General features: G+C 47.7%; 2 protein-coding genes across 8 annotated transcripts; one reads left to right on the top strand and one right to left on the bottom strand.

The window, feature by feature from the left end:
- The first annotated feature begins 77 nt into the window (after positions 1–77).
- Positions 78–9,507, top strand: ALKBH2 (alkB homolog 2, alpha-ketoglutarate dependent dioxygenase). 5 transcript variants are annotated; one of them, XM_036353885.1, is made up of 5 exons: positions 81–1,209; positions 2,206–2,645; positions 3,915–4,113; positions 5,611–5,929; positions 9,073–9,507. In XM_036353885.1, the coding sequence occupies exons 2-4, from the start codon at positions 2,369–2,371 to the stop codon at positions 5,915–5,917; spliced, it is 783 nt and encodes a 260-aa protein (XP_036209778.1). In that variant the 5' UTR covers positions 81–1,209; positions 2,206–2,368; the 3' UTR covers positions 5,918–5,929; positions 9,073–9,507. The 5 variants fall into 5 exon arrangements, 4 of the variants coding, with proteins under 4 accessions (XP_036209781.1, XP_036209780.1, XP_036209778.1 ...); XR_004974863.1 differs by lacking the exon at positions 3,915–4,113 and having other exon boundaries at positions 78–1,209; XM_036353887.1 differs by having other exon boundaries at positions 80–1,209; positions 2,368–2,645; positions 5,611–9,507.
- Positions 6,331–25,631, bottom strand: USP30 (ubiquitin specific peptidase 30). Of its 3 annotated transcripts, XM_036353884.1 has the most exons (14): positions 25,429–25,543; positions 23,771–23,946; positions 21,787–21,896; positions 20,504–20,686; positions 18,490–18,593; positions 18,137–18,235; positions 17,569–17,614; positions 15,721–15,815; positions 13,386–13,445; positions 12,573–12,659; positions 11,860–11,940; positions 11,545–11,764; positions 9,242–9,362; positions 6,331–8,724 (listed from the first exon to the last, which is right to left on the bottom strand). In XM_036353884.1, the coding sequence occupies exons 3-14, from the start codon at positions 21,884–21,886 to the stop codon at positions 8,472–8,474; spliced, it is 1,449 nt and encodes a 482-aa protein (XP_036209777.1). In that variant the 5' UTR covers positions 21,887–21,896; positions 23,771–23,946; positions 25,429–25,543; the 3' UTR covers positions 6,331–8,471. The 3 variants fall into 3 exon arrangements, with proteins under 3 accessions (XP_036209777.1, XP_036209776.1, XP_036209774.1); XM_036353883.1 differs by lacking the exon at positions 23,771–23,946 and having other exon boundaries at positions 17,569–17,611; positions 25,429–25,631; XM_036353881.1 differs by lacking the exon at positions 23,771–23,946 and having other exon boundaries at positions 25,429–25,628.
- Between the last annotated feature and the right edge of the window lie 52 nt (positions 25,632–25,683).

The raw sequence follows: 25,683 nt of genomic DNA, 5'->3' as shown, positions 1-25,683 counted from the left end.
GCGCATGCTCCCGCCGAGAGGGTGGGCTGGGCTGGGCTGGGCGGGGGGCGGCGGAGGGCCCAATACGCATGTGCGGGAGGGGCGGCTGGGGGCAGGGTTTCCTGAGGTCATCCGTTCATTCGTTAACTCTTCATTCTCTCATCACCCCTCTGCCTTGGGGCAAGTCCCCGCTTTCTCCTCCTTGTGGAGGGGGGAGGAGGGCGGAGAGGAAAAGATAAAAGTACCTGCAAGTCAAGTAGGAGTGGGAGTGAAATTAGCATTTAAATAGCATTTGTTGAGCTCTTGGATACTGCATTATCTCATCCAATTTTCACAACCCATTTTACTGACCGCTAGCTAAGGCTGAGAACAGCCCAACTTACTGTGCCTTACCTGTAAGTTTTGGGGAGACTTTGAGGACGTGAAGGTTGACCTCCAGAATAGTCATCCTCTGTAAGGCAACCCCGCCCCCCCAATACACCTGCCTGTCCTTCCCTCCCCATAGCCAAACCATCAACAGGTCCAATTGGTTGTCTCCAAAAGAAAGACTGAATTCAGCTGCTGCTCTCTCCATCTCCTGGCTAAAATCCCAGCTGGTCACATCTTTCCTACCAAGTGATCTGTTGGAAATGTAAAATTATTCATAATAAAACAGACAGTTTCCAAATATGCTTAGCCTAGAATGACCTTCACACCCTTGCACGCAGCAGTCCCTACCTGGAAGCTTCGGGTCTCCGCCCGGGACCCTTTCTCTGAAAGGCCTTCTCCTGCCGGTCACTCTATTTATAGCTTCTGTATTACCGAACATTATCCTCTGTATTCTTTCCTTGTTTATTTCTGTCTGCATCTCCAAAATGTAACCTGAGTGAGGGCAGGGACTGTATTCTTCTTGTTAACAGATGAGTTCCAGCGCTTACAACAGGGAGCTTGATGGGTAAGAAAGCGAGAAGCTCGTAATTTTAAATCATTTACCCACACAGCAACTCCCTGTGGGGATCCCAAATGAATCCCCAGGGAGAGGTGCACCGAGTTACAGCTCCCAAACCACAGGGTGATCCTCCAGTTACAGAACAAATTCTAAACTCCAAACACGGGGGGGACAGTACTTGCAACTCGCCCAGGAGGCCAGCAGGTGGCGCGCGGAGGCCGCCCACCGCCTTGCTTTGCAGCGCTGCCTGCGCTTCCCAGCTCGCCGGTCGAAATCCACCCGGAAGTACTGCTGCGGACCCGGTGAGTGTTTTCCCCTTCCCGCCCCCCTATAGACCGTGTTCGCGGGGTTCGTAAGCTGCGCAGACGCTGAAGTTTTAAAGAGAACCCTGGGCGCCCCCGCCCCACGCAGGTGTTAGAGTTATTTTCTTATCAGAATTCCGGCACTTGCCTAAGGGTCACGTTGAACTGTTTACATGTAGATTAAGAATCACATCCAGCCCTAGCCGGTGTGGGTCAGTGGGTAGAGCGTGGGCCTGCTGGACTGAAGGGTCCCGGGTTCGGGTCACGGGACATGCCCGGGTGGGCGGCGGGATCCCCAGTGGGGGGCGTGCAGGAGGCAGCCAATCAATGATTCTCTTTTCATCTCTCTCCCTCTCTCTTCCTCTCTGGAATCAATAAAAGGGGAAAAAAGAATCATATCCACTTGAGGGTCACTATACTGCTTCCCTATTTTATTTTAATATGGTGTGGGCAGGGCAGGCGGCTAGGGTGAAAGGGAGATAGACACACTGCTTTTCTGATGACTTTACGGTAGGCAAGCCCCTTACTTTCTCCTAGTGTTAGTTACCCCATCTGTAAATTTGCCTGTACAGTGTGAATTGGGGGGGGGGGGGGAGGAGGGCTGTGTCTATAAAAATACAGGTGCTTGCCCAGACGACCTGGCTCAGTGGTTGAGCATCAACCTGTGAACCAGGAGGTCACGGTTCCATTCCAGGTCAGGGCACATGTAGGGGTTCCAGGATTGATCCTCAGTGGGAGGCGTGCAGGAAGCATCCGATCAATGATTCTCGCTCATCATTGATGTTTCTATCACTCTCTCCCTCTCCCTTCCTCTCTGAAATCAATAAAAGTATATTTTAAAAAACTTCCAGGTGCTGGCGGGAGGAGTGCAGGCATTTGGGTCTTTGCAAGCTAGCCAGCTGATTCCAGCATAGCCAGGTGCGGGAGACTCTGGGCTGGACCAGATCATCCCAAGGGACCAACCATCCCAGCTTTAACCCTCTACTTCCTTCCTAGCATGTGATGTTAAACTTTAAAATGGAAACTTGAAAACAGCCAGGAGGAACGCCGCTGTGGATCCCTTGGCCATAGAGCACATTTTTGCATCCGGGACAGAGCCTGGGCCGTGTCTCTCTCTGCCCCACCACTGACTCCCAGGTCTTTGCTCTGTGGACACAGGATGGACAGATTCCTGGTGAAGAGGGCTCTCGGGGGCCTTGTGGGAAAGAGGGAGCAGGAGCAGACAGGAGCAGGCCCAGCTGAGCTGGGAGAAGACGAGGAAAGCGCCAGGAAGAGGCCCAGGAGAGAAACGCCGGGGAGTGGTGCTGACTCGGCCGGCCTCAGCTGGCGACGCATTCGATCCGAGGGCCTGGACTGCGATTACACAGTCCTGTTTGGCAAAGCCGAAGCGGACGAGATTTTCCGAGAGCTGGAGCAAGAAGTGGAATATTTTACAGGTAAGCAGAGGACTGCAGGGTGTGTGCTGAAGGCTTGCTCGACAAAACTAGTCTATATGTTTAGAGAAATCGGAACTCAGGAGCCATTAATTACTGATGAGTTTGTTAATTGATTCAACACATTCTCCGGGCCCCTGTGGGCCAAGATCCTACCTAGGCGCTTGGGATAAAAACTTAAAACAAAAAAAAAAAAACAGGATTGCCTGCCCACCGGGGGCTGACAGACAACTAGAATGAATCTCCATGGGGAGAATCATCTGGGAAAGTTGAAAAAAGAAAAAGATGCTGAGATCTGACCGAGATCAGTTGAATCGGAGTAGCTGGGGGTGCAGCCTGAGCATGTGTTTTCAGAAAGCTGCCAGGTGAATCCAACGTGCAGCCAGGGCTAGGAGCCACTGGCCCAGGAGAGACAGCAAATGGCCCGGTAACTCGGCAGTGCTCTCAGCATCACCGGGGACTCTGTGGCTTTTAACTCCGGTGGCTGGGCCCCACCCCACAGTCTACTCTAGTGTCTGAATTCTCAGGTCACGTAGAGGCTGCTGGGGTACCACGCAGTGAGAGCACTGGGAAGCTCAGGAAAGCCCAGAGGGGACCCCAGCCTACAGACGAAGCCGTACTGGCCCCACCTTTCAGGGGGTCCTATACCCTTGGTCTCCACAGTGGGCAAAATCACCCCCGTCAGTGTGTATCAACCCCTAACTTTATCTCGCTCACATCTCAGCCTCTTTATCCTGTTCCTACTGTAGTTAAGGCGATTGAGTGATGGTGTTTTTAAAGTCATTGGAGCAGGACCATGTTTCTCTACGTGTAGGACAAGAATCACTGTTTTTTAAAAAATATATTTTTATTTAGAGAGGAAGGGAGAGAGATTAGAAGCATCAATGATGAGAGGGAATCACGGATCGGCTGCCTCCTGCACGCCCCCTACTGGGGATCGGGCCCACAATCTGGGCATGTGCCACAATGACTTTTGAGGGGTCCTTGGTCAGGCTATTCAGTTATTCCTGCCCTGGCGGGGTAGCGGAGTCGTTAGAGCATTGTCCTGATATGTCAAGGTTTCAGGTTCGACCCCAGGTCAGGCCATATACAAGAATCAACCAATGAATCCATAAATAAATGGAACAACAAATCCATGTTTCTCTCTCTCTCCCTTCCTCTCTCTAAAATCAGTCAGTCAATAATTTTTTTAAAGTTACCCTGCATACTCAGGTAGTGAGTGTGTAGGCACCCACCTGCCCAGGTTTCTGAGCTGCCGTGCTTCATCTGCAGGTGCGCTGGCCAAGGTGCAGGTGTTTGGGAAGTGGCACAGCGTGCCAAGGAAGCAGGCGACGTACGGCGACGCTGGGCTGACCTACACGTTTTCAGGCCTCACTCTGTCTCCAAAACCCTGGATCCCCGTTCTAGAGCGAGTCCGGGATCGTGTTTCTTTGGTGACTGGGCAGACCTTCAACTTTGTGCTCGTTAACAGGTGACGCCCTACTTGTCTTTTACTTTTGCTGTAGGCCACTGCGCTGAATTTTATCCATCTCTGCCTCTTCAAAAGGGAGAGTTTGGGATTCCTCCATACTTGATTCCTTTGCACAGCGGGTGACTCCTTCGTGCACGGGGCTGTGGTTGGTGGTGGGGTGGCATGAACCGTCGGTCTCCCTGGAGCTCATGCCGCAGGGGAAGGGAGCGGTGATTCACAGATGAACAGCCGAACGAGGTAATTTCAGACGCTGATAAGTGTCTTGCTGATTTGATCGAGAATGGCCGGCAGGAAGGGGTCTGGGTTCAGGGCAGGGTTTCTCAACAGGATGTTTTGGGCCAGATAATTCTGTGGTGCAGACTCTCCTGTGTATTGTAGGGAGTTGAGAGCAGCATTCCCGGCCTCCACCCACTAGATGCCAGTAGCAACCCTCCCGTCATTGCAACCAAAATGTCCCCAGACATTGCCCAGTCCCAGGGTGGGGCAGAATCCTCCAGGTTGAGAACTCTGGGTTTAGGGGATGGCGGTGAGAGGAGGGCTCACAGAGGCGCTGACTTTTGCACTGATAACTAAATGGAGAGAGAGCAGGAGCCACACCGCCACTGGGGGGGGGGGGGGGGGGGGGGGGCGGGGGGGGGCCGGGGGATCTTGGTGTTTATGGAGTGAAAAATCCCATTGATATTTCCAGAAAGCAGTGAATGAGGGAAAGGGGTCTGGGGTGAGCTCAGAGGTGGGCAAGGGCCAGACTGTGAAAGGAATAAGGATTTTATCTAGGTGTAGGCAGAGACTTCATTATGAATCCTCACCTGAGGATATTTTTTTCCATTGATTTTTAGAGTGTGGAATGGAGGGAGGGGGAAAAAGAGAGGGAGAAACATTGATGTGAGAGAGATACTTCAATTGGTTGCCTCCTGCACGTGCCTGACCGGACTGGGGAATTGAACCTGTAACCCAGGTATGTGCCCTTGACCGGGAATCGAACCCGCAACCCTTCCGTGCGAGGGCTGACACTCTAAACCCGGGGTCCTCAAACTTTTAAAACAGGGGGCCAGTTCACTGTCCCTCAGACCGTTGGAGGGCCGGACTATAGTTTAAAAAAAAACTGTGAACAAATTCCTATGCAGACAGCGGCGGCAAAAACACCGGGCGGGCCGGATAAACGTTTTCAGCGGGCCGCATGTGGCCCGCGGGCCGTAGTTTGAGCACCCCTGCTCTAAACACTGGCCAGGGCAGGGAGAGACCTTTTCATGAGGAAGGTTTACATATGTGAACCGGGAGAACTAGAAAACATGTTTTGGCTTCTATGGGTGGTTGACTTTTAAAGCATGTGACACAGTGGAAAGGCTCTAGGCGTGGCTCACCTGCAGGCCCAGGTAAGGCCTCGCAGAAACTGGCATGCCGGGAGCGGCTTTTCACGGTGAGAACATGAGGATGCTCCGTGTTGGCGCATTTCTGGAGCGAGCTGTGCTGTGAGCTGTCCCCGCTTCCTCACTGCAGGTATAAAGACGGCTGCGACCACATTGGGGAACACCGAGATGACGAAAGAGAACTGGCTCCTGGGAGCCCCATCGCCTCCGTCTCCTTTGGGGCCTGCAGAGACTTCTTCTTCCGGCACAGACATGCTCGAGGGAGAAGCCCCTCCCGGAGGCTGGAGGTGGTCAGGCTGCCGCTGGCCCATGGGAGTCTACTGATGATGAACCACCCGACCAACTCTCACTGGTATCACAGTCTCCCCGTCCGCAAGAACGTTCTGGCTCCGCGCGTCAATCTGACCTTTCGTAGAATTCTGCCTACTAGAAAGTAAAAATATTTTCCGGTTAGTACTTCTGTTTTCTGTTTCCTCTCGACTCAAGGATGGAGCTGACATTGCCTTTACCAACGGGAAAAGAAAAGGCTTAACGTTACATAACCATTCAGAAAGAGGATGTTTCTGTCACATCAGTACATGATGAAATAGCCCTGGCTCAGTCGGTAGGAGCGTAGTTCCATCCACTGACAGGTCCCAGGTTCGATTCCTGGCCAGAGCACATGCCGAGATTGCAGTTTCGATCCCGGCTCCAGCTGGGGGCATGGTCAGGGCAAGTGCAGAAGGCAACCGATCGATGTTTCTCTCTCACATCGATGCTGCTCTCACTCTCCTTTCCCCTCTCTAAAAACCAGTGAAAATGTCCTCCGGTGAGGATTTAAAAAAATAAATTATGAAAGAATACCAGTTGATTTTTTCCTGAAAATGATTCTTTTATTGCTATAATACACAGCAGATACAAAAGGTACCTTTAGCAAGTACATAAATCAGCAGTTATTATGGCATAAACTACTACTTTAACTTAGGTTTTTCCAAAAAGAAGCTGTTTTGTAAATAACTTAAAACTAGAAATAAGATTATTTGGCCGCTACTTAATGCCTGATAATTTACAAAATGAGGAAGTCAGCTTCAAGTCGACTTAAGAGACTCTGCACAGCATCATTTTACAACCTTGGCTCCCACCCAGGCCTCTGACCAACAACCTGCTTACAATGTGCTCAAAGGATCAGCCCTTCCGTGCCCGGCATCTCTCTTAATGGCAGGTTTCAAAGAGGAGCCGTGGCAGAGCAGCAGTTACTCAAAGCTACAGGTGTGCAGTGCAGTTTAAGGTCACACGATTGGGTATCTGTTCCACCAGCCTCGGGGAACACAGGTAGGTCCGCTTGTTTCAACATCAAAGCCAGGGTCTGCCACGGAATCAGGAGGGAGCAGCAGTGAATGGATGGACCCAACGCTTCCAGCTGCTCCCTTCACCCCGCCGGCCATGACCTGGAGAACCTTCACAGTATGTTCTATCCGTGATGAGAGTCTGCGTCCTCAGAATGCGAGCTGGGCCTGGTGGGAGCGTGGCCTCTTGAGCTTTTAGCTGACACCAGGCATCGTCTAGAAATGTCTGCCTGCTCGCCCCCACCAGAGGAAGGGCAGGTCCTAGACTTACCTCAGGTGGCCTTGTGGGTAGGTCTGATTCCAAATCATCTCTCTGAAGAGTCCATACGAATTTGGTATCCTTTTTCTTTTTTGTTAATACAAAAAAAAATCTAGCTAAAAACACAGATACTCCCGTGTCATCAAAATGCCTTCGGCCCTGGTCTGTGTTCGTGAGACTCACCTGAAGAGGGAAGAGAATGCTCACCGCAGTCTCTCTGTATGAGGCTGCTGGGAACAAATACATTTAGGATATGGACCTATAACAGAATGACAATACTAGGTGTCAGCTGTAGCTGTGTTTAAAAAATAACTTGGACATCTTTTTGTGGAAAAGCCTGGCCTTGGATGGTCACTGAATCTAACCCTTCACTTTATGATGCGGAAACAGGTCCATGGAGACTGCAGCCCCGGGGTCAGTGCCTTTCCTTCCGGATCAGGCTCTCAGATCCAGGCAGGGCTGTCTTCTTACGCAGCCCCGGCCCCACCTGTAAGTCTTATGAGCTCCGCACGAGCAATAAATAAATGGGTGAGAATAACTGTCCAACTAGGTCTCTATGTGAGAAAGGGTCTTCTACAGAGCAGAGGGGTCGCAGGTGAGCCGATGCCGCTCAGTTCTGGCTGTTGAGGTGGGTGTATAACCCACCCAGTCCCATACTGAAGGTAGAAGCAACAAGTGAGCCAGCCGGTCACTAGCACCGACGCGGTCGTGAACGGGTTCCCCGAGGGGCAGATTTGGCAGATGAGCTTTCACTGGATATAAAGGGTCGGAAGGCTAGAAAAAGATGTACAAAAAGGAAAGGCAGGTGTTCTGTAGGCATCCGTCACCTGTCCTTCAGCCAGCCACTGAGAAACCTGGAAGAGAGCTTTTCAAAAAGTGTTGCTGCGGCTCTTAGAGCAAGTGCGTTTTCCAGAATGGACATGCTACAAAAGCAACCGGAAGTGAAAGGCACTTTTTCTTCTAAATTGTTGCCTTCAATAATTTCACTAACTCTTGTCAACAATTTTCAGATGGGCCTGCTTATTAAAAATAAAAGATCTGTGCTGAGACATCCGAGGACGTGACAAAGGTAACGCCCCTCGGAGAACACCTAGCATATCAGAATATAAAAACGATGCCTCCCGGAGTCTGATGTCTTTTAATCACCTGTATGAGGTGAGCAAAAAGGTGCTCTAGACATACGAGTGCTCTGCTAACACAACGAGGACACCTTGCAGGGCGCGCTAGCGAGCGGCTCCGGGCGGTTTGGTTTGCGTTGGGGCCACCTGCTCCCCGGGGGAACCTGCTCTCAGAACACACCAGGAGGCGGGGACTCTCGTGGGGCTGCCTGCACACCCGCGGCCTGGCTTCGTCTTCTTCCTGACGGCGTGGACAGCGCCATCAGGTCTCGCTCTGGGGCCGGCACAGTCACTCTTCAGACTTGTACTCCCGGCTCTTGGAAAGCACGCGCTCGTAGAACAGCAGGTAGGCGCTGGAGGACAGGACCTCCTGCAGGCTGGCCTTGCGGACGGTGTCGTCGGAGATCCACAGCCACTGGTTGCTGGTTGAGAGAGGGTTCTTGGCCGAAGGTGGGGACCGTCGGTAAGTCACGAAGTGTCCGGAGTGCATGTCTCCATGGTGGACGACAACCGCCATCAGCCGGAAGAGGTACGTGGAGGAGCTGACGGGTAGGAACAAATGCCAGTGGTTTACAAAAGCAAAAAGTAAAACAATCCTAGATATTCAACGACAGGGGGCTGCTACAATGGTACATCCGTACAAGTGAATGCTACACAGCCATTAAAATACAGACCTATATTTACTGGTACGATGCCCATTCTATGAGTGTCTGTATAAGTGCGCGCACACACATTACAGAGTGGAAGACATTAAGGATTTAACTGGCGATCTAGGTGGTATCCCAAGATATTAAAAATTTTCTGCTTTATACTCTTTCTACATACATTCATACATGTATGCACACATACACATAACATATATTTAACTTTTATAATTCTTATATTTATAGTGACTTCCATTTTGGACAGACAGAAACAGGAATGCATAATAATGAAGTTCCACCTATAAATGAAAGACAGCCATCTCCACACTCATTCACTTCGTGAAGAGCTAATTTTTGAAACCCAGAGAAACAGCAGCCTCCACGGAATGAAGGCTGCCTCTGAAGAGTGGCTCACCTGTAGTCCGGAACCACCGGGAGGGGGAAGGGCATTGGGGCTGGCAGGGTGGGCAACAAAGATGGGGAGCAGGCACCATTCATAAAAATTTGGGTTTTGGGGACCCCTGGCTGATTCAGAACTGCAAGAGAAAAAGGCCCGAGGCAGTTAAAATTAGCAACGGGTGTGGGTAAGCAAAACATGGTTTTGATTACTGATTACGCTGAAATGTAACTACCCAATAATGCTACAAAGAAAATATAAATATTTCTTTTTGTTACTGTAAAGTTTCCTGCCTTTTTGTCCCTGTTTTAATCACCAACAGGAAAAGCACATGGGGCTCCGGGTCCACTGTTCACTTTGACGGTTTTGTAAATCGCTGTCTGCTTAAGGGCCCGGGTCAGAATTAAGCAGTAGCTACGTTACTGGCATTTTGACCTAAACCTGCAGTTTCTCAACCTTGACATGATCGACATGTGGGATGGATAATTCTGCTGTGGGGCTTCCCTGTGCATTGCAGGATATCTAACATCATCTCTGGCCTCTACCTTCTACATTCCTGTGACACCCCTCTCGGCCAGAAATGCCACCAGCCACGCCCAATGTCCTCTGGGAGGCAAAATTCTTGTTTCGAACCACTGACCTAAACCTCCTCACTCCTTTCATTGTCAGCTTCTAAGGAATACCAACATGTAACAGTGTTCACACATGCTCATGGGAGTAGGTACAATAATTAAGGAGATATTTACATCTCGTTTCCTCTCAAGTGTCACATGGGAGGGGCTTTAAGTACAAGGAGTTTACTGTTGGCCTCTTTAACCATGGCCACCACGGGGTGACCGTGAGCAGACCTGCACTCCCACCCGGGAAGACGGTCGGGACTTGAGTGGGAGCATGAGGTGGTGGTTCAGGCTTGGAGCGCTTAACATCGGTGGGCTTCCTCATCTCTAACTCTAAAGCTCTCAACAGATGATATCAGATGCCTTTATAACACTGCCCAGCACTGCCTTCTATGCCCGTTCCCTGCTGTTGGCCTGGGGACCAATCATTTCACCTCTTGACGCCTTGATTTTCTCCTCGGTGAGACTGAGGGTAATAATAGTGACCTGCTTCACTGGGACCCCATTCAACGAGGGACCTCAAGTGAGGCTAGTAATGGAATTAGATAATAAATAAGTCATTCAGTAGAGGAGAAGCGTCAACCCCAGTGAGATGTTCAGTGATCTCTACCCAGGACATTTCTTCCCCACACTTTCTGTATAATTGAGATGACTGTGCTAAGGGGGAAAATAGAAGAAATTCACTGGGCCTGGCTGGTGTGGCTCAGTTGGTTGGGCATCGTCCCCTGCACCGAAAGACCACAGGTTCCACTCTCAGTCAGGGCACATGTCCAGGCTGCGGGCTTGAACCCCAGTGGGGGGCCAGTAGGGACCGGGTAGGGGGTAACCGACCAATGTTTCTCACATCAATGTTTCTCTCTCTCCCTCTCCCCTTCTCTCTCTCTCTGAAAAAATAAATAATAAAAACATTAAAAAAAAGAAAGAAAAAAAGAAGAAGAGCCTGGCTGGCATGGCTCAGTGGTTGAGTGTCGTCAACCTATGAACCAAAAGGTCACTTTCAATTCCCAGGCAGGGCGCATGCCCGGGTTGCGGGCTCAATCAACAGTGCGGGGCATGCAGGAGGCAGCCAATCCATGATTCCCTCTCATCACTGATGTTTCTATCCCTCTCTCCCTCTCCCTTCCTCTCTGAAATCAATAAAAATATATTTAAGAAAAAAATTTTTAAAAATTCACTGGAATGATATGTGAACCAATTATTGCTTAGTCAAAAGACCAGAAAGAAATCTTAAGCTTTCTTTCCTACATTTTTTCAAATGTTGACAGTTTTTAAAACTATACATCTCGCCCTAGCTGGCTTGGCTTAATGGATAGAGCACTGGCCTGTGGACTGAAGGGTCCCAGGTTCAATTCTGGTCAAGGGCACATGCCCGGGTTGTGGGCTTGATCCCCAGTGTGGAACATGCAGGAGGCAGCCGATCAATGATTCTTTCTCATCATTGATGTTTCTACCTCTCTCTCCCTCCCCCTTCCTCTCTGAAATCAATAAAAACAAACAAAAACAAATAAAACTATACATCTCATTACTATATCATTTTAACCTCTTTTAAGAAATCTTACCCTTCCGGCCCGAATCCTACTGTTTTCAAGAATTTCAGCAACCACTGGACAAGCCTTCAAGGCAGAAAGGCCCAGAAGCTAGTGGTACCAAGCTTCTTTTCTCTGTGCTGTGGGCTCCCGCTGCCTTCGCTCCTCCGGCACGTACCTGATCTGGGGGCTGCCGGCCCGTCCTGCAGTTCCAGCGCAGGCCTGGCCTTCTCCTTCAGTTTAGGACTGTGCTGACCAGGTTTATGTCCAAGAAGGCGGTACTTGTAGATGTCCATCATCAGGAACTCATTGAACTGCACATGCTCGTGCCGCTTCAGGGGCGTGCCGTGGCTGGACCAGCTCAGCCGCTGCAGGTGGATGCACAGACACTGAGGGAGCTGCAGGCGGGAGAAACCGGAAGTGCTGAGTGTCGGGAGCGGGCCCCCAAGAGGCCTCGAAAGCAGAGCCGACAAGGTGCGTGGTGTGGGCTCACCTTCCCTAGTTTTAGCTGCTTAACGAAAGTGGTCCTCTGGTGTTCCACCTTCTCCCCATTCAATGTCCCTTTGGCTTCAATCTGGAATAAAAGGAACAACATCCATCTGCTGAAATTCTTGAAAGGACATCTCTGGAGAGCTGCCCGTCAGGTTGGTGCTTATACCTGCACTCAACTTGCACTTGACTACTACCTGCTGAACTGAACTCAGCTGCCCCATTATTTGTGGGTTTTCCGTGTTTTATTTCTTAAGTACCAGCAACAGTGGAGGCAGGAGAAATAAAAGCTCTGACACTGGCATTTAATCTATTCTGTTGTGTCTTTTTTTTATTATTATTATTCTGTTGTGTCTTTAAAACTTCTGTTCCACACAGTCCCTCTTAATTCAGTTGCTTAGGGAGGTAGGCAGGTAACATAGGTAAGGCGGGTGTGAAACAAGTGGGAATGGAGGGGATTGTAGCGAATCGGAGAGGGCATGTCCAATCTCAAAGCATGGCATCAGATTTCTTCTTTAAATATTATGTGGATACAACAGAACTCATCAGGGAAAGAGATTTGCTCCATGGGCTGCCAGGTGCCCAACCTTAGGTGGAAATGGCAGTGGCTGAAAGGATCCTTGGCGAATAGTCAGAAGAGCTCAGGCCAATGGTGTGAGAGGAGCGCTATTGGGCACACAGGCTCTGGGGAGATGGCATTCGGGGCTGAGGGCCTACCTTTGTGCAGTTGTCACACACAACATCCCGCACGGATTCTGATGAGATGAAGTGGTGGAGGCAGTGGTCCAGGGTCAGTGGATGACCCTACAGCACGAGAAGAAAACGCTTTATCACAATTCAAAGGGGAGCTACTGACACGGTGAACAGATGGCACCACGAATCCCAGAGCTTTCTTTTTGCTCACGGAGGCAAAAAAGCATCACATACACAACTGGCTGCCTTCTGAACAAACATGGAGCTCAAGCACCCTAGGCTGGCTCCCATGATGGAGTCAAGGGTATGAGGACATAACGCTGCAGACAATTATGGACTCCCACACTCTTTTAGATATTTTGGAATGTGAGATTATTATGTGTGTGCATGTATATTAAAAAGCCAAAATTTCTGCAGCAAGAGACAAACTGCCCACCTCTTCTCCCCCAAAATCAGGCCATGGTACTACACATTAAAACTGAATGGGTTCAATCAACCACAGGTCTGAATAACACATGGCACTAGCCCAGCCATGGGCAAACTACGGCCCGCGGGCCGGATCCGGCCCGTTTGAAATGAATAAAACTGAAAAAAAAAAAAAGACCGTACCCTTTTATGTAATGATGTTTACTTTGAATTTATATTAGTTCACACAAACACTCCATCCATGCTTTTGTTCCGGCCCTCCGGTCCAGTTTAAGAACCCATTGTGGCCCTCGAGTCAAAAAGTTTGCCCACCCCTGCACTAGCCTGTTGAGCTACACAAAATGCCTCAAAGCCCTTCAGACTCCAATGTCTCCGAAACAGACCCCAAATGAACCATAGGTCAGTACATACCCAGGTGGCAGCTGGAATACTTAGTGAAAGGCTATCAAAGGTATCGAATCGAACAGGACTCTGAAACAAATATTGCAGAAAATCCAGAAAGGACTCAAGTTCAATTCAAAACTTTATAGATGGGAAAATACATGCTTATTAAAGTTTAATATTTAGAGGTTCAACACTAACATAATGAAACATAATGTACTTACCTAGAAGCACATTCTATTGAAAACAACCTTGTAAACATGCAATACAATAATACTAATCAGCTTGGAAAATCTAAGATGACATGGCTGACCCAGAAATTTTGGGATTTTATCCTAAGGAAATAACCATGGACACAACTACAAAGATGCCTGGCACAGCATTATCTATAACAGCAAAATGTGAATTGTTGGAATTTCTACAGAATGATTAAAAAACTCAATCATGTCCATGGAGTGGAATACCATATTAAAAATATAGTATAAGAATGTGTGATTATGTGGAAAGATGCGTGTTTTATTATTAATTGCTAAAATAGGGTAAGAGTTCCTGCATTTGGTGATGGCAGAGTAGCTTGATTAGACGAACTCTCCTTGAGATAACAATTGTAGAATCTGGACCCAAACAAAACAAAACTATATGAATGACTGGAGAGCTACCAAAAGCAGGCAGAAATTGAAGAGAAGTCATGTCTTGGTAAAATAGGAGCTCCATGGGTGAGATTTGCATTGTGTGGCTTTTTGTCTGAAGGTCTCCCTAAAACAATGTACAAATTTGGTGAAAAACATAGATGCATAGATTCAAGAAATTCAGCAAAATCTAAACAAATACAAAGAAAACTATGTTTATGCACTGAATGGGCAAACTACTGAAACCCCCAAAATGAAGAGGAAATCTTGTAAGCAGCCAGAGAAAAAGTGACACTTTCTATACAAAGGGATGAAATGACTGATGCTGACTTTGCATTAGAAAAAATGCACATCAGAAGACAACAATGCCTATAAAGGGATGAATTTTAAATAAACCAAATGAAACCAAAACAACAGCAACCCCAGATTCTATACCCAGCAAAACTATCCTTATTTTTTAAAAAAAAGGCAAAACTAAAAACATTTTCAGACAAATTAAATATAAGTGAAATTGTTGCCAATAGACCTGCAAGAAATGTTGAAGGAATCCTTTTAGGGTGAATGGAAAAGCCATCAAATGGACTTGGGTCTATGGAAAGGGCTGAAGAAAACTGAAAACAGCAAATGTCAAACTGTTTTCTTTTTAACTGTCTAAAGCAAAAAGTATGACAGTATTATGGGATCTGTGATGTATGTAGATGTAAAGATATATGACAAAAATACCACACAAAGGATGTGGGACTAGAACTATATTTTTATAAATTTCCTGTATTTCACATGGAATATAATATTAACTCTAAATGGTTAAAATTGCATGATTTCATCATGATCCCCTCTCCCCAAATTTAAAAAGTACAGCTAAAAGCCAACAGAGAAATTACAACAAAATACTAAAATGTATTCTAAGGAATCTACAACAAAACTTCTGGAATCAATAAATGAGTTTTTACAAGATTGCAAGATAGAGGGTCAATATACAATTGTATTTCCATATACTAGAAAAACATTTTATTTTATTTTTTTTGATAGAAACAAAGGTGATTTTTTTATTAGAAAGAAAAAAATAGCCTTATAGAAAAATATTTTAAAATCCCACTTACAATAGTATCAAAATACAAATAAAATGCAATAAAAAGTAAAAGAGATGAATGGGAAAGTTATAGATAAAAGATATTTAAGATGTAAGAATTGTATGGATCTTTTTTTAATCCTCACCCATTATTGATTTTAGAGACAGAGGAAGGCAGAGGGGAGGGGAGAGAGAAAGAGAAATGGGGAGTAACTGCTAAAATGGTAACGTACTTATTAAACGGAAACAGGTTTTTTTGGGGGGCGGTTGATAATGAAAATATCCTAAAATTGTTTGAGGTGATAGTTGTACAATTCTCTATTTCTGTATTATGTTGAAAAATTTCCAAGTAAAAATATATTTTAAAACCTCAAAAACAAAAAAACAAAACAATAGTCCTAGAATCTGCTGTGTCCACCATCAGTATAGACCCAAACTCAGGACTTGAATTCTTGCAACCCACAGTGGGTCTGTGGCTCTTGGTGCAGAAGATGCCAACTGAAGATCAGTGAACATGTTAGTACTGACCACAGGGGGGCAGTCTGTCCACTAAGGACCCAGGCAATCACAAACGGCATACACCAGTTAGTCCACACTCTCTGACCCTTCCTGAATCTTAACCTAAAAGAAAACATGGCGAGAAAATGTAAAGCACTGGTGTATTTACCTGGTGTTCACAGTGTTTGCAGACCATGTTACTAGTAAGTCTCCCATGAAAAGGATGCTGAGATTTCCAGTGATTGGATGTGGGATGAGGTGCCCCTGAAACACAAAACATCTTTGGATCTGCCACCGCCAGCCCTCTGGTACCAACCTCAAAATTCACCCTCCTTTTTATCTGTTTATTTTTATTTATTATTGTTATTATTATTATTATTTTAATATATTTAATTGATTTCAGAGAGGAAGGGAGAGGGAGAGATAGAATCATCAATGATGAGAGAGAATCACTGATCGGCTGCCTCCCTCACGCCCCCCTACTGGGGATCAAGCCTGTAACCTGGGCATGTGCCCTGACCAGGAATCAAACCATGACCTCCTGGTTCATAGATCAATGCTCAACCACTGAGCCACGGCGGCCAGGCTACCCTCCTTTTTAGTATGTGGTAGCAATGCTCTGTTTAGAAAGAAATACCCCTGAAAATTAAATTAAAAATAGCTTTTCTTATTGATATACATAAAAAAGACAAGCCATTTCCTTCACAGGAGAATTTATACGGGTCCTTAAATGTGGTTTCTGTATAACGGGTACAGCCACATTTTAGAAAGGAATTTGTGGTTAGTGATGTCTTTTCATAAACATATGCTTAAAATGTTTGAGATGTCAACAGGATACCATAAGTGAACATTCCACAAAGCAAGATAACCTTCTGAAATACCATCAGAAGCAGCAGATTCTGAAAGACACTCTTTAAAACTAGAATGGGGGTTAGTGGAATAAACACAGTGTGATGTGCTCGTTAGACACACAGGCCCTAGAGTCCGGCTGCCCTGGGCTTATTAGCTATGTCATATCATCTCTACAGCCTCGGTTTGCTGACAATGGGGATAGTTACTGTCCCATTATCACCAATCTCAGGGGCGTGCCGTGGCTGGACCAGCTCAGCCGCTGCAAGTGGATGCACAGACACTGAGGGAGCCAGTACTGGTATACAGTACGGGCTCCAAAGATAATCGTGTGGGTTTTAAAAAAATATATATTTCTATTGATTTCAGAGAGGAAGGGAGAGGGAGATAGAAACATCAATGATGAGAGAGAATCATTGATCAGCTGCCTCCACATGCCCCCTACTGGGGATCAAGCCCACAACCCAGGCATGATCCCAAAGGTAATCATTCTTATTGCTACTAATGCACAAAATAATTGATGTCTCTTTTTTAATATCTATATAAGTTTAAGTCTTAAGAAAACAACGATTTCCTTCTAAGGAGCACTGTGATCATTTGTAGTCAGCTGGCCAAAGTGGAAATGCTGAGAACATGAGTTTCAGCTTACGAAGTTCCTCACAGGGTCACTTCAGGAAGGTAAAAAGAGCCCGGCTGGTGTGGCTCGGTGGTTGAGCGTCAACCTGCGAACCAGGGGGTCACAGTTTGATTCCCTGTTGGGGTACAAGCCAGGACTGCAGGCTCAATTCTCAGTAGGGGGGTGTGCAGGAGGCAGCTGATCAATGATTCTCTCTCACCATTGATGTTTCTATCTCTCTCACCCTCTCCCTTCCTCTCTGAAGTCAATAAAAATATATATATTTTTAAAAAATGTAAAAATAAAACCCTCACTTGTAGTTGAAATAAGTCCGTTTGGAGGAAACTGAGCAGGCTAAGATGGGAAGGAATAATTCAAGATGTTCACAGAGGGAACCATTTAAAGCTGTCTCCAAAACACAAATTCCTTTGGGAGTACACACAGTTCAAGCTGGATTAGGTGGCACCAGAAAAAAAAATTTAAATGAGCAAACGATTGTCATATCTAGAAAGTACCCATCTTATGTGCTGCAGTTCAATGGACAATGACTACCTCTTGTGCGGCAGGTGATCTGTGTGGGAGGGACTTCCGGCTGCTGCTGTAAGGGAAAGAGAAACAGACTGAAGACCCCACTGCAACCCTTTTGTCGCCCTCAGCCCACTCCCTAATCTGACAAGTTTCTGTGCTGACTGTACCACGAAACCAACTTCTCATAGTTTTCTAAAAGCAGCCTGATCAGCCTCTCTGGTTGGTTACTGTGCCTGTTCCTTCATCCAATGCAATCAAAACACATTTCCTCTGTCCGAATATTACCCCCCTTTACCAGTTAACTTTTATAACGTTTCAGGGAAATGAAGATTCACTTAGCATTCCCAGGGCTCTGTGTTCCCCTGTATATAAAGGGGGGTGAGGAATGCATTTTTCCCTTTTTCAAGCAGCACAAATTGCAGCCACGAATCATTCTGAAGTCTTCCAAGTCACTACCTGCAAAGCATGCAGTTTCAGACCCTCTCCCCGCCCCACCCCCACTGCTGACTGTGACTGAATCTGACTTGTGCGTTTAAACTTGTACAAAGATAATACTTATAGTCCCTACACCTATTAAATATTCATGGTTTACCTCCAGGGAATGCACATCAAACAAATGTGTGACCCGGGGCTGGCGGTCCCGCTCATCTTCCAATGACGAGGTAATGACGTGGAATAACTCGTGAGCATCCTGCCAAAGGGCACAGCGTCCTTCAGAGAGGCCCGAGGAGGCCAGGGCAGCACCAGGACCACCCCCGTGTGGGCCACTGGGCAGCCCTCTCCAGCTAATGTGGACGGGACTTGCTTCCCACCTTCTCAGGGCCCGGCTCCTTCAACGGAAACAGCTCCGTCCTGGACATTTTCACAATGAAGACCCTCCCCAGCCGGAGAGCTCACTAGTGGGAAGGAGTCTCTAAATAAACCTGTTTTGAATGTTGTGTTCACCTGCTCTTCAAAGGAAGAGATCTGCCATCTGTACATCCTTAAGACGTCCAACAGGCAGCTTGCATCCAAGACCTCATCATCAGTAACTTCTTGGCAGGATAGAGCTGGAAACAAAAATGGTAACGTACTTATTAAATTCATCAGTGGAAGACAAATATGATTTCACTTATATGTAGAATCTAAAACACAAAGGAATAAACTCAGAGAGAACAAACTGACGGTTGCCAGATGGGAGAGGGGTTGGGAGGTTGGATGGAAAACATAAAAGGATTAAAAGTACAAATTGGCAGTTACAGAATAGTCACAGGGATGTGAGGTACAGCATAGGAAATATAATCAATAATATTATAATAACTATGTGTGGCATCTGGGTTACTAGACTTACCAGGGTAAGTTACAGAAACGTCTGACCACTATGCTGTACCCCTGAAATTAATCTATTGTCTTTCTGTTGTTGTTAATCCTCATCCAAGGATATTTTTCCATTGATTTTTAGGGAGAGTGGAAGAGGGAGGGAAAGACAGAGAGAAACATCAATGTGAGAGAAACACACTGGTTGCCTCCTGCATGCGCCCTGACCAGGGCCTGGGCCGGGGAGGAGCCTGCAACCACAGTACATGCCCTTGACCAGAATCGAACCCGGGACCCTATGGTCTGCTGGCTGACCCTCTATCCACTGAGCCAAACTGGCTAGGGCATATCATATTCTATATCCTGCTCTTCTAAACTTAATATTATAGCGCATATCCTCTCCCAAATTAGGAAAAACAAGACTTCATAAAGATGATTTGAATGGCTACGTACTACTCATGGATTGCTTAATCATTCCACCGAGGGACACGCATACTCTCTCCTTTCCCCCCCTTATAACGAGGTGTTGGAGATCTTTGTGCATACACCAGCAGCTCCCAAACTGCGTTCTGTTGAATGTCCTCAGGATGTTAACAGATGTCAATGTGGTAGGTAGGAGGAAGGACAGCTCTGCAGTCAAATGTGGTTTAAAAATGAAGTTAGAGCCCGGCTTGCATGGCTCAGCGGTTGAGCATCGACCTATAAACCGGGAAGTCATGGTTCGATTCCCTGTCAGGACCATGATGCCTGGGTTGTGGGCTCGATTCCCAGTGTGGGGTGTGCAGGGAGCAGCCCATCAATGATTCTCTCTCATCATTGATGTTTCTATCTCTCTCTTCCTTTCCCTTCCTCTCTGAAATCAACAAAAATATATATTTTTTTAAAAAAAATGAAGTTAGATAAGTGACTTCTTAAAATCCCATGTATATCGTGACTCTCCGGACTCAGGGCCAGAGTCCAGCCATTCCTACCCCCTCCCACCCCACTCAGGCTGGTGTAAATCACAGTCCACATTTCTAACTGTCTCCTTGAGCCAGGCTTCCAGACAAGGCATTGCTAAGCCCAATGGTGCGGAACATTCGGCAAGCCATGACTGTGCAGCTCCCAACCGTCCCCTGAAAGTTCCCCTCCCTCCCTCCCAGCAGTGTGTAGGAACATGTCATCCAACAGCTGGTCACGACCAGGATTTGTTTTTCAATCCTTGCTGACAGGAAAAAAAAACACAAAACAACAACCCAGGGTACCTCGCTGTTATTTTACGTCAGTTAGGATGCATGTTTGAGTGTCTGTTAGATACACTTTTTATCTATCGAAATACAATTTGTATTATTTTTCTTCCTTCCTAGGCTAACACACTTTAAAAAAAAACACAAAAAACCTTTAATGTTTTCGAAACCAGAGTCTTCGATAATCAAAATGGTTATGCCACTGGGTTTTCTTCTTCCCTAGAAATCTATTACTCAACTGATAATTTCTAGAATAGCTGGTGATGTATTTGATTTTGATTTTAAAGTAGCTGTTTGAATCTACTGGGCTCTTTGTGGTTTTCCCCGTAATGGCCTGTACGATCTTTTCCTGCACTGAGGCTATTAACCCTTTGTCTGCCATCCGAGCTGCTGCTTTGACAACGCCCACAGTCCCCCTTCGATGCCCAGCCAGATACCTTTCAGGAGGTGCAACAGTGTCAGGGATAAATACTGGTGTGGGGGGGGCTCCTTCTGATCCCCGGTGTACTGCGTGGTGAACTCCTCCAGCCACCGGATGAAGGCGGGGCAGGCAGACAGGCCTTGCAGCAGGGAGTTCATGAAGCAGGTGTTCCCCAAGTTCACAAGGCCAGGCACAAGCCCTAGACGTGGAGCAGGGAAGAGAAGAACACATCACCTTGGACCCACTCCCTTGTTCTCTCCCATTCGCGACCCAGTGTCTGCACCGTGGCCTTGGATTTGAAATCTGAACGTGAGGAAGTTCTCATCCACGGAGATCCGCAGCCAGGCATTCGGTCCAGGCTGAGCCCTGTCCTAGCACTGCTCCTTTAGGAGACGGCAGCGACAGATGGACAGGTCCCCGTCCGTCTGTGCTACTTCTGAAACCCACCACGGAGTCCGGTACAGTTCGGTTAACACTGGATGTACAAAACCTCATAGTAAAACCTCTCTTTCCCTCCCTCATCCTCTCTCTCCTTTGATAAAAAAGCAATGTTTCTCAGCACAGAAGAAAACAATTGTTCTGTTGTTGCTCCTGGGACAATGACCGTGTTCTTCTAATCAGTGGGAAAGACACTATAGCAATTCCGATCAGTCTTTCTGCAAAGAGACCAACAAAATCTGGCACATTTCCCTCTGCTGCTGACATTTTAAAAAAAACAACAACTTTTTATTATGAACGTTCTCAAACATGCCCAAGAGAAGAGAGGATATATAACGAATTCTAATAACCATTCTCAGGTTTAACAAAGATCAACATTTTGCTACACCTATTTGCCCCCCTCGAAGCTGACTTTAATCAACAGAAGTAGAGCAACATTTACAAAAGGGCACATTTTTACAAATAAGGAAATAGATGTTTGTGTTCACGAAGAAACTTGAAGCATTTAGTAGTGACTACCAGCTAGTCAGTGAAACCCCAAATGCGTCATATAATTAGTCAGTTCTAATACTAAAAAACAATGCCGCCACTTTTGCTGCAGGGTATAAAATCTGGCGCACGTAAATACTATTTTGATCTCAGCTACTGGTGATACTAGGGACTCTCTCAACTACCAACATTTTCTAATATCACAACTGGTATGATGCAAAAAAAAAAAAAATTAACTTCTGCTTAAAAGAAAGTACTATTCAAAAACTGGAGATACAAGAGAACCAAAAATGCCCTCCCTTTTTGTACTGTTTTGGGGTAATAAGGGTTTGGGTCAAGCCTATAGACCATGGTGCCAAGTCTAAGTCTTACCTTTTCTACGCTTCTTTCTTTCTGTGATGGGACCCCAAATAACATATATTCCTGCTGCAAGAGCAGCGGCGAGTCCACCTATAACACCCCAGTTCTTCATGACTTTATACCTAAGAGAGAAAATCAGTTTACTGTCTTCCCTCATCACAAACACATTCTGTGTGTATACAGATATATGAAGAAATAACATTCCGTCAAAATAATCCACTGGCTCCTGGCCGGTGTGGCTCAGTGGTTGAGCATCAACCTAAGAACCAGGAGGTCATGGTTGGATTCTCCGTCAGGGCACATGCCCGGGCTGCAGGCTCCATCTCCAGTAGGGGGCGTGCAGGAGGCAGCCGATCTATGATTCTCTCTCATCATTGACGTTTCTATCTCTTTCTCTCCTTCTCCCTCTCCCTTCCTCTCTGAAATCAATAATAATAATAAAAAATAATAACCCACTGGCCCACCAAATACTTAATTTTCAAATTAAAGTAACATATAGCAGAGGATTATGTCTTGAAAACCAGCACATTTAGACATGAGGATTTACAACTAAGTCAGAGCACAACCTGCCAACAGCCCCATCTCACTGAGAGGAGAAGCCAGGGTTTTCCTGCTCTGCCCTCACTCCCCCGCACACTGCCCGTCACACCACCTCTCCCTAAGCTCTCCCCCCACACCCCTGCGTGGCTCCCTCCTTCACTTCCCCTCCACGTCTAACTATGAGACGCTGCACTCCTGGTCCCTTGTACCCAGTTTGACTTTTTCTTTTCACCTTCTAATAGAAAATTCACTTATGCACTGTTTATTGTCTGTCTCTCTGAAATGGAATGCAAAGTCCCTGAGGGCAGGGCCCTTTGTCTGTTCAGTCACTGACACATCCCGAGTGCCTAGATCAGGGGTCCTCAAACTTTTTAAACAGGGGGCCAGTTCACTGTCCCTCAGACCGTTGGAGGGCCGGACTATAGTTTAAAAAAAAAACAAACTATGAACAAATTCCTATGCACACTGCACATCTCTTATTTTGAAGTAAAAAAACAAAACGGGAACAAATACAATATTTGTATTTGCATGTGGCCCGCGGGCCGTAGTTTGAGGACCCCTGGCCTAGACCATTCTTGGCATGTAGAAGGTTCTCAATGATAGCCACTGAATGGCTGTGTGTTGGAGAAAACATAGAAACAGGGTCATTTAGAGTACTAATGGAAAGGGGGCACACAACAGTAAATAAGATGTTAAGTATTTATTAAAGATTCTTCATTTTAGGTTTGTCTTGGACACTGAAGTTATTCTTTTACTGCACATGTAGAAATTTCACCAGCAATTTAAGACTGTTTTTATACAAAGTTATGCATTTCCACAGAATAAAGCAAACCATATCTGTATATGCATATATGGGCAATATACACTTTGCGTGTGTGTGTATGTGTGTGTGTGTATATGTATATATATATTAGGTATGTGTGTATGTATATACATGTGTATAATATATCCTTATTTCAATATCTGAATCATGTAAATGTTGTTTTGATCTCAGCTACTGGTGATCCTAGGAATTCTATCTTACAACTACCTACATTGTCCTACTGTTATAACTGATACGAGGCAAAACTGATCACTGAGTTTCAAAATAAATATTTGTCTTCCCGACTGGACAAAAATCGTGCACCTATGGATGAGGACAGTGGGTGGGGAGTGAGGGCGGAGGGTGGGGCGGGAACTGGGAGGAGGGGAGTTATGGGGGGGAAAAAAAAGAGGAACAAATGTAATAATCTGAACAATAAAGATTTAATTAAAAAATAAATAAATAAATAAATAAATAAATAAATAAATATTTGTCTTCCCACGCAGAGTCCGTGGTGCAGAGAACTAGGTTAAGCAAGTGGAGTCACATTAATCTGGTCCGACTCTGGCTCTGCCACTCCCTTCGGCATCATTGCACCTTCTAAGCTTCCCCTTCCCAATCTGTAAGATGGGGACACTCATGAGCCCTACCGACCTCACAGGCTTCTGGTGAGCAAAAAACAGGCGCGAATGCACCGGGAACACAGTAAGGGTAAATGTCGCCCGCTAGGAGAAGGAGTATAACCGTAGTTTATTGATGAAAGCCATTCTTCAAGTTTCTTAAGGCACCGCTGTGCTGGCTTTTACACAACAGGAGTGTTCACAAAGGGCCTGGGAAGATGAAAACGGACCGGCACTGAAATGGTAAAGCAAAACACACAGGCTGCCAAGCCCCCTTCTCACACACTAACATTTCCGAGTGCCTCCTCTACGTCGGGCACCGTCATCATCTCAGCTCCTCCCCAAAACAAGCCCGCGGAGCTGGGTTCCAGGATCACCTCCTTCTTCACAGATGAGGAAACTCAGAGCTGTAGCCAACTTGGTCAGAGAGGGTGAGACCGTGTGGATCTGAACGTGGGCCCGACAGGCTGCCAACCCTGTGCTTGGCACCACAGGGCTCCCGAGGGAAACGGAAGGGCCGCAGCGTGTGGAAGGGTGGGACAGAGAACTTGCCCATGTCCTTGGCAGGGAGGGCAGGGACAAAACAACTCGGGAAATGCCATTATTGCTCTGCAAAAAGACAGCAGCAGGAGGAGAGTATGGGCCCTGGGAGTGAAAAGCTCGGGCTTCTCCCCCCAGGTCAGCTGCAGGGCCATAGGCAAGGCGACTCAAGACACGTTTCCCATCTAGGGGGGTGGAGGGGGGAGAGGGGGGGCACTGCAGGGCGGTGATGGCTCCCAGCCTGCGACTGTAAGCTCTTTAGAGCTGCTCTGGTTCCAGAGGCAGGAAGCTGACCTGAACAACAGGTCTCAGTCATTCAGGGACAGGACTGGGGGTACAGGGCTCGGCTCTGACGCCTGGAGCCCGTGGAGGGTGGCTAAGAGGAGGGAAACAGGGGGTCTGACAATGGGGGACGATGCTGGGGCGGGGTGGGGGGAGCCTGGCAGGACCTTAGCCGGACTGGGAGCTTTAACAGGTAAAGGCGTCCTGGCTGGTTTAGGGACCCCCTTGCAAAAACAATGAGTTCCTAATAAGATTGGGGACCCAGACCGAACAGGCGATCCCGTGCGTAACCAAGACGGGGACGGACAGAAATGGGGGAGGGGACGGGGGTCGCGCTAGCCCGCCCCCCCCCCCGCATTTTGCAGGATTGGAACCATGCAGGGCTGGAGCGCTTGACAAGGCTGGGGAGCCCTGGCGGGCCAGGGCCTGACATGGCTGGGAACCCATAAGGATTGGGGGGATCCTGAAAGGATTAGGGGGACCTGGAAGGCCTGAGAGGCACCGAGAGGCCGAGGGGCACTGAGAGGACCTGAAGCCTTGCCAAGCCCGCGGTTGGCAGGGAGGGCAGGGAAGGCATGGGGGCAGTGACAGGCCTGGAGCAGGCGCCGGCATGCTGGGGTGGGGCACTGATGAAACCTGGGGGCGCTAGGAGGACTGCGGGGTGCAGACAGAATTGGCGTTGCCGAGGCCCCGGAGGCCCGCCGCCCCTCCCGCCTCGGCGCCTGGGCCTGCAACCCCGCAGGACGCAGAAGCCTCTAGAATGCTCTCTCCGGCCCGGGGACCCCGACGAGGACGTGAAAAGGCCGCCGGAGGCCCGAGCTGGGGACTCTGGACCCGGCCGCTCCGGCCGCCCCGCCCCCCAAAGCTCACCTGACGGCCGCCCCGGTCCGCAGGAAGCGCTGGAGGGCCCTGTCGGCCGCGCTCATCGCCTCCTGGGCCCGGGAGCTCAGCATCGCGGCCGCGCGGAAGGCCCGCCGCCCCCGCCGCCCCCGCCGGCCCCGCCACTCCCGCCGCTGACGGACAGAGGTCTCCCAGGGCTCCTGGGGCGGCGGAACCCGCGGTTAAAGTCTCAGCTCTTCAGGGGAAGGGATACCGAAGGACCGGCTCCCGAGAGGACCGGAAACA

The sequence above is a fragment of the Myotis myotis genome, unplaced genomic scaffold, assembly GCF_014108235.1.
Source record: "Myotis myotis isolate mMyoMyo1 unplaced genomic scaffold, mMyoMyo1.p scaffold_m19_p_20, whole genome shotgun sequence".
NCBI lineage: Eukaryota > Metazoa > Chordata > Mammalia > Chiroptera > Vespertilionidae > Myotis > Myotis myotis.
This window is presented reverse-complemented; position numbering and strand designations above follow the sequence as displayed.

Excerpts from the sequence above, each read along its gene's own strand:
- ALKBH2 (XM_036353887.1), top strand. The coding sequence starts at position 2,369 with ATGGACAGATTCCTGGTGAAGAGGGCTCTCGGGGGCCTTGTGGGAAAG. Across the intron at positions 2,646-3,914 it reads AGAAGTGGAATATTTTACAG|GTGCGCTGGCCAAGGTGCAG; the intron begins GTAAGCAGAGGA and ends CTTCATCTGCAG. Across the intron at positions 4,114-5,610 it reads AACTTTGTGCTCGTTAACAG|GTATAAAGACGGCTGCGACC; the intron begins GTGACGCCCTAC and ends TCCTCACTGCAG.
- USP30 (XM_036353881.1), bottom strand. The coding sequence starts at position 25,511 with ATGCTGAGCTCCCGGGCCCAGGAGGCGATGAGCGCGGCCGACAGGGCC. Across the intron at positions 20,687-21,786 it reads AAGAAAGAAGCGTAGAAAAG|GGCTTGTGCCTGGCCTTGTG; the intron begins GTAAGACTTAGA and ends CTCCACGTCTAG. Across the intron at positions 9,363-11,544 it reads GCCGGCAGCCCCCAGATCAG|TTCTGAATCAGCCAGGGGTC; the intron begins GTACGTGCCGGA and ends TTTCTCTTGCAG.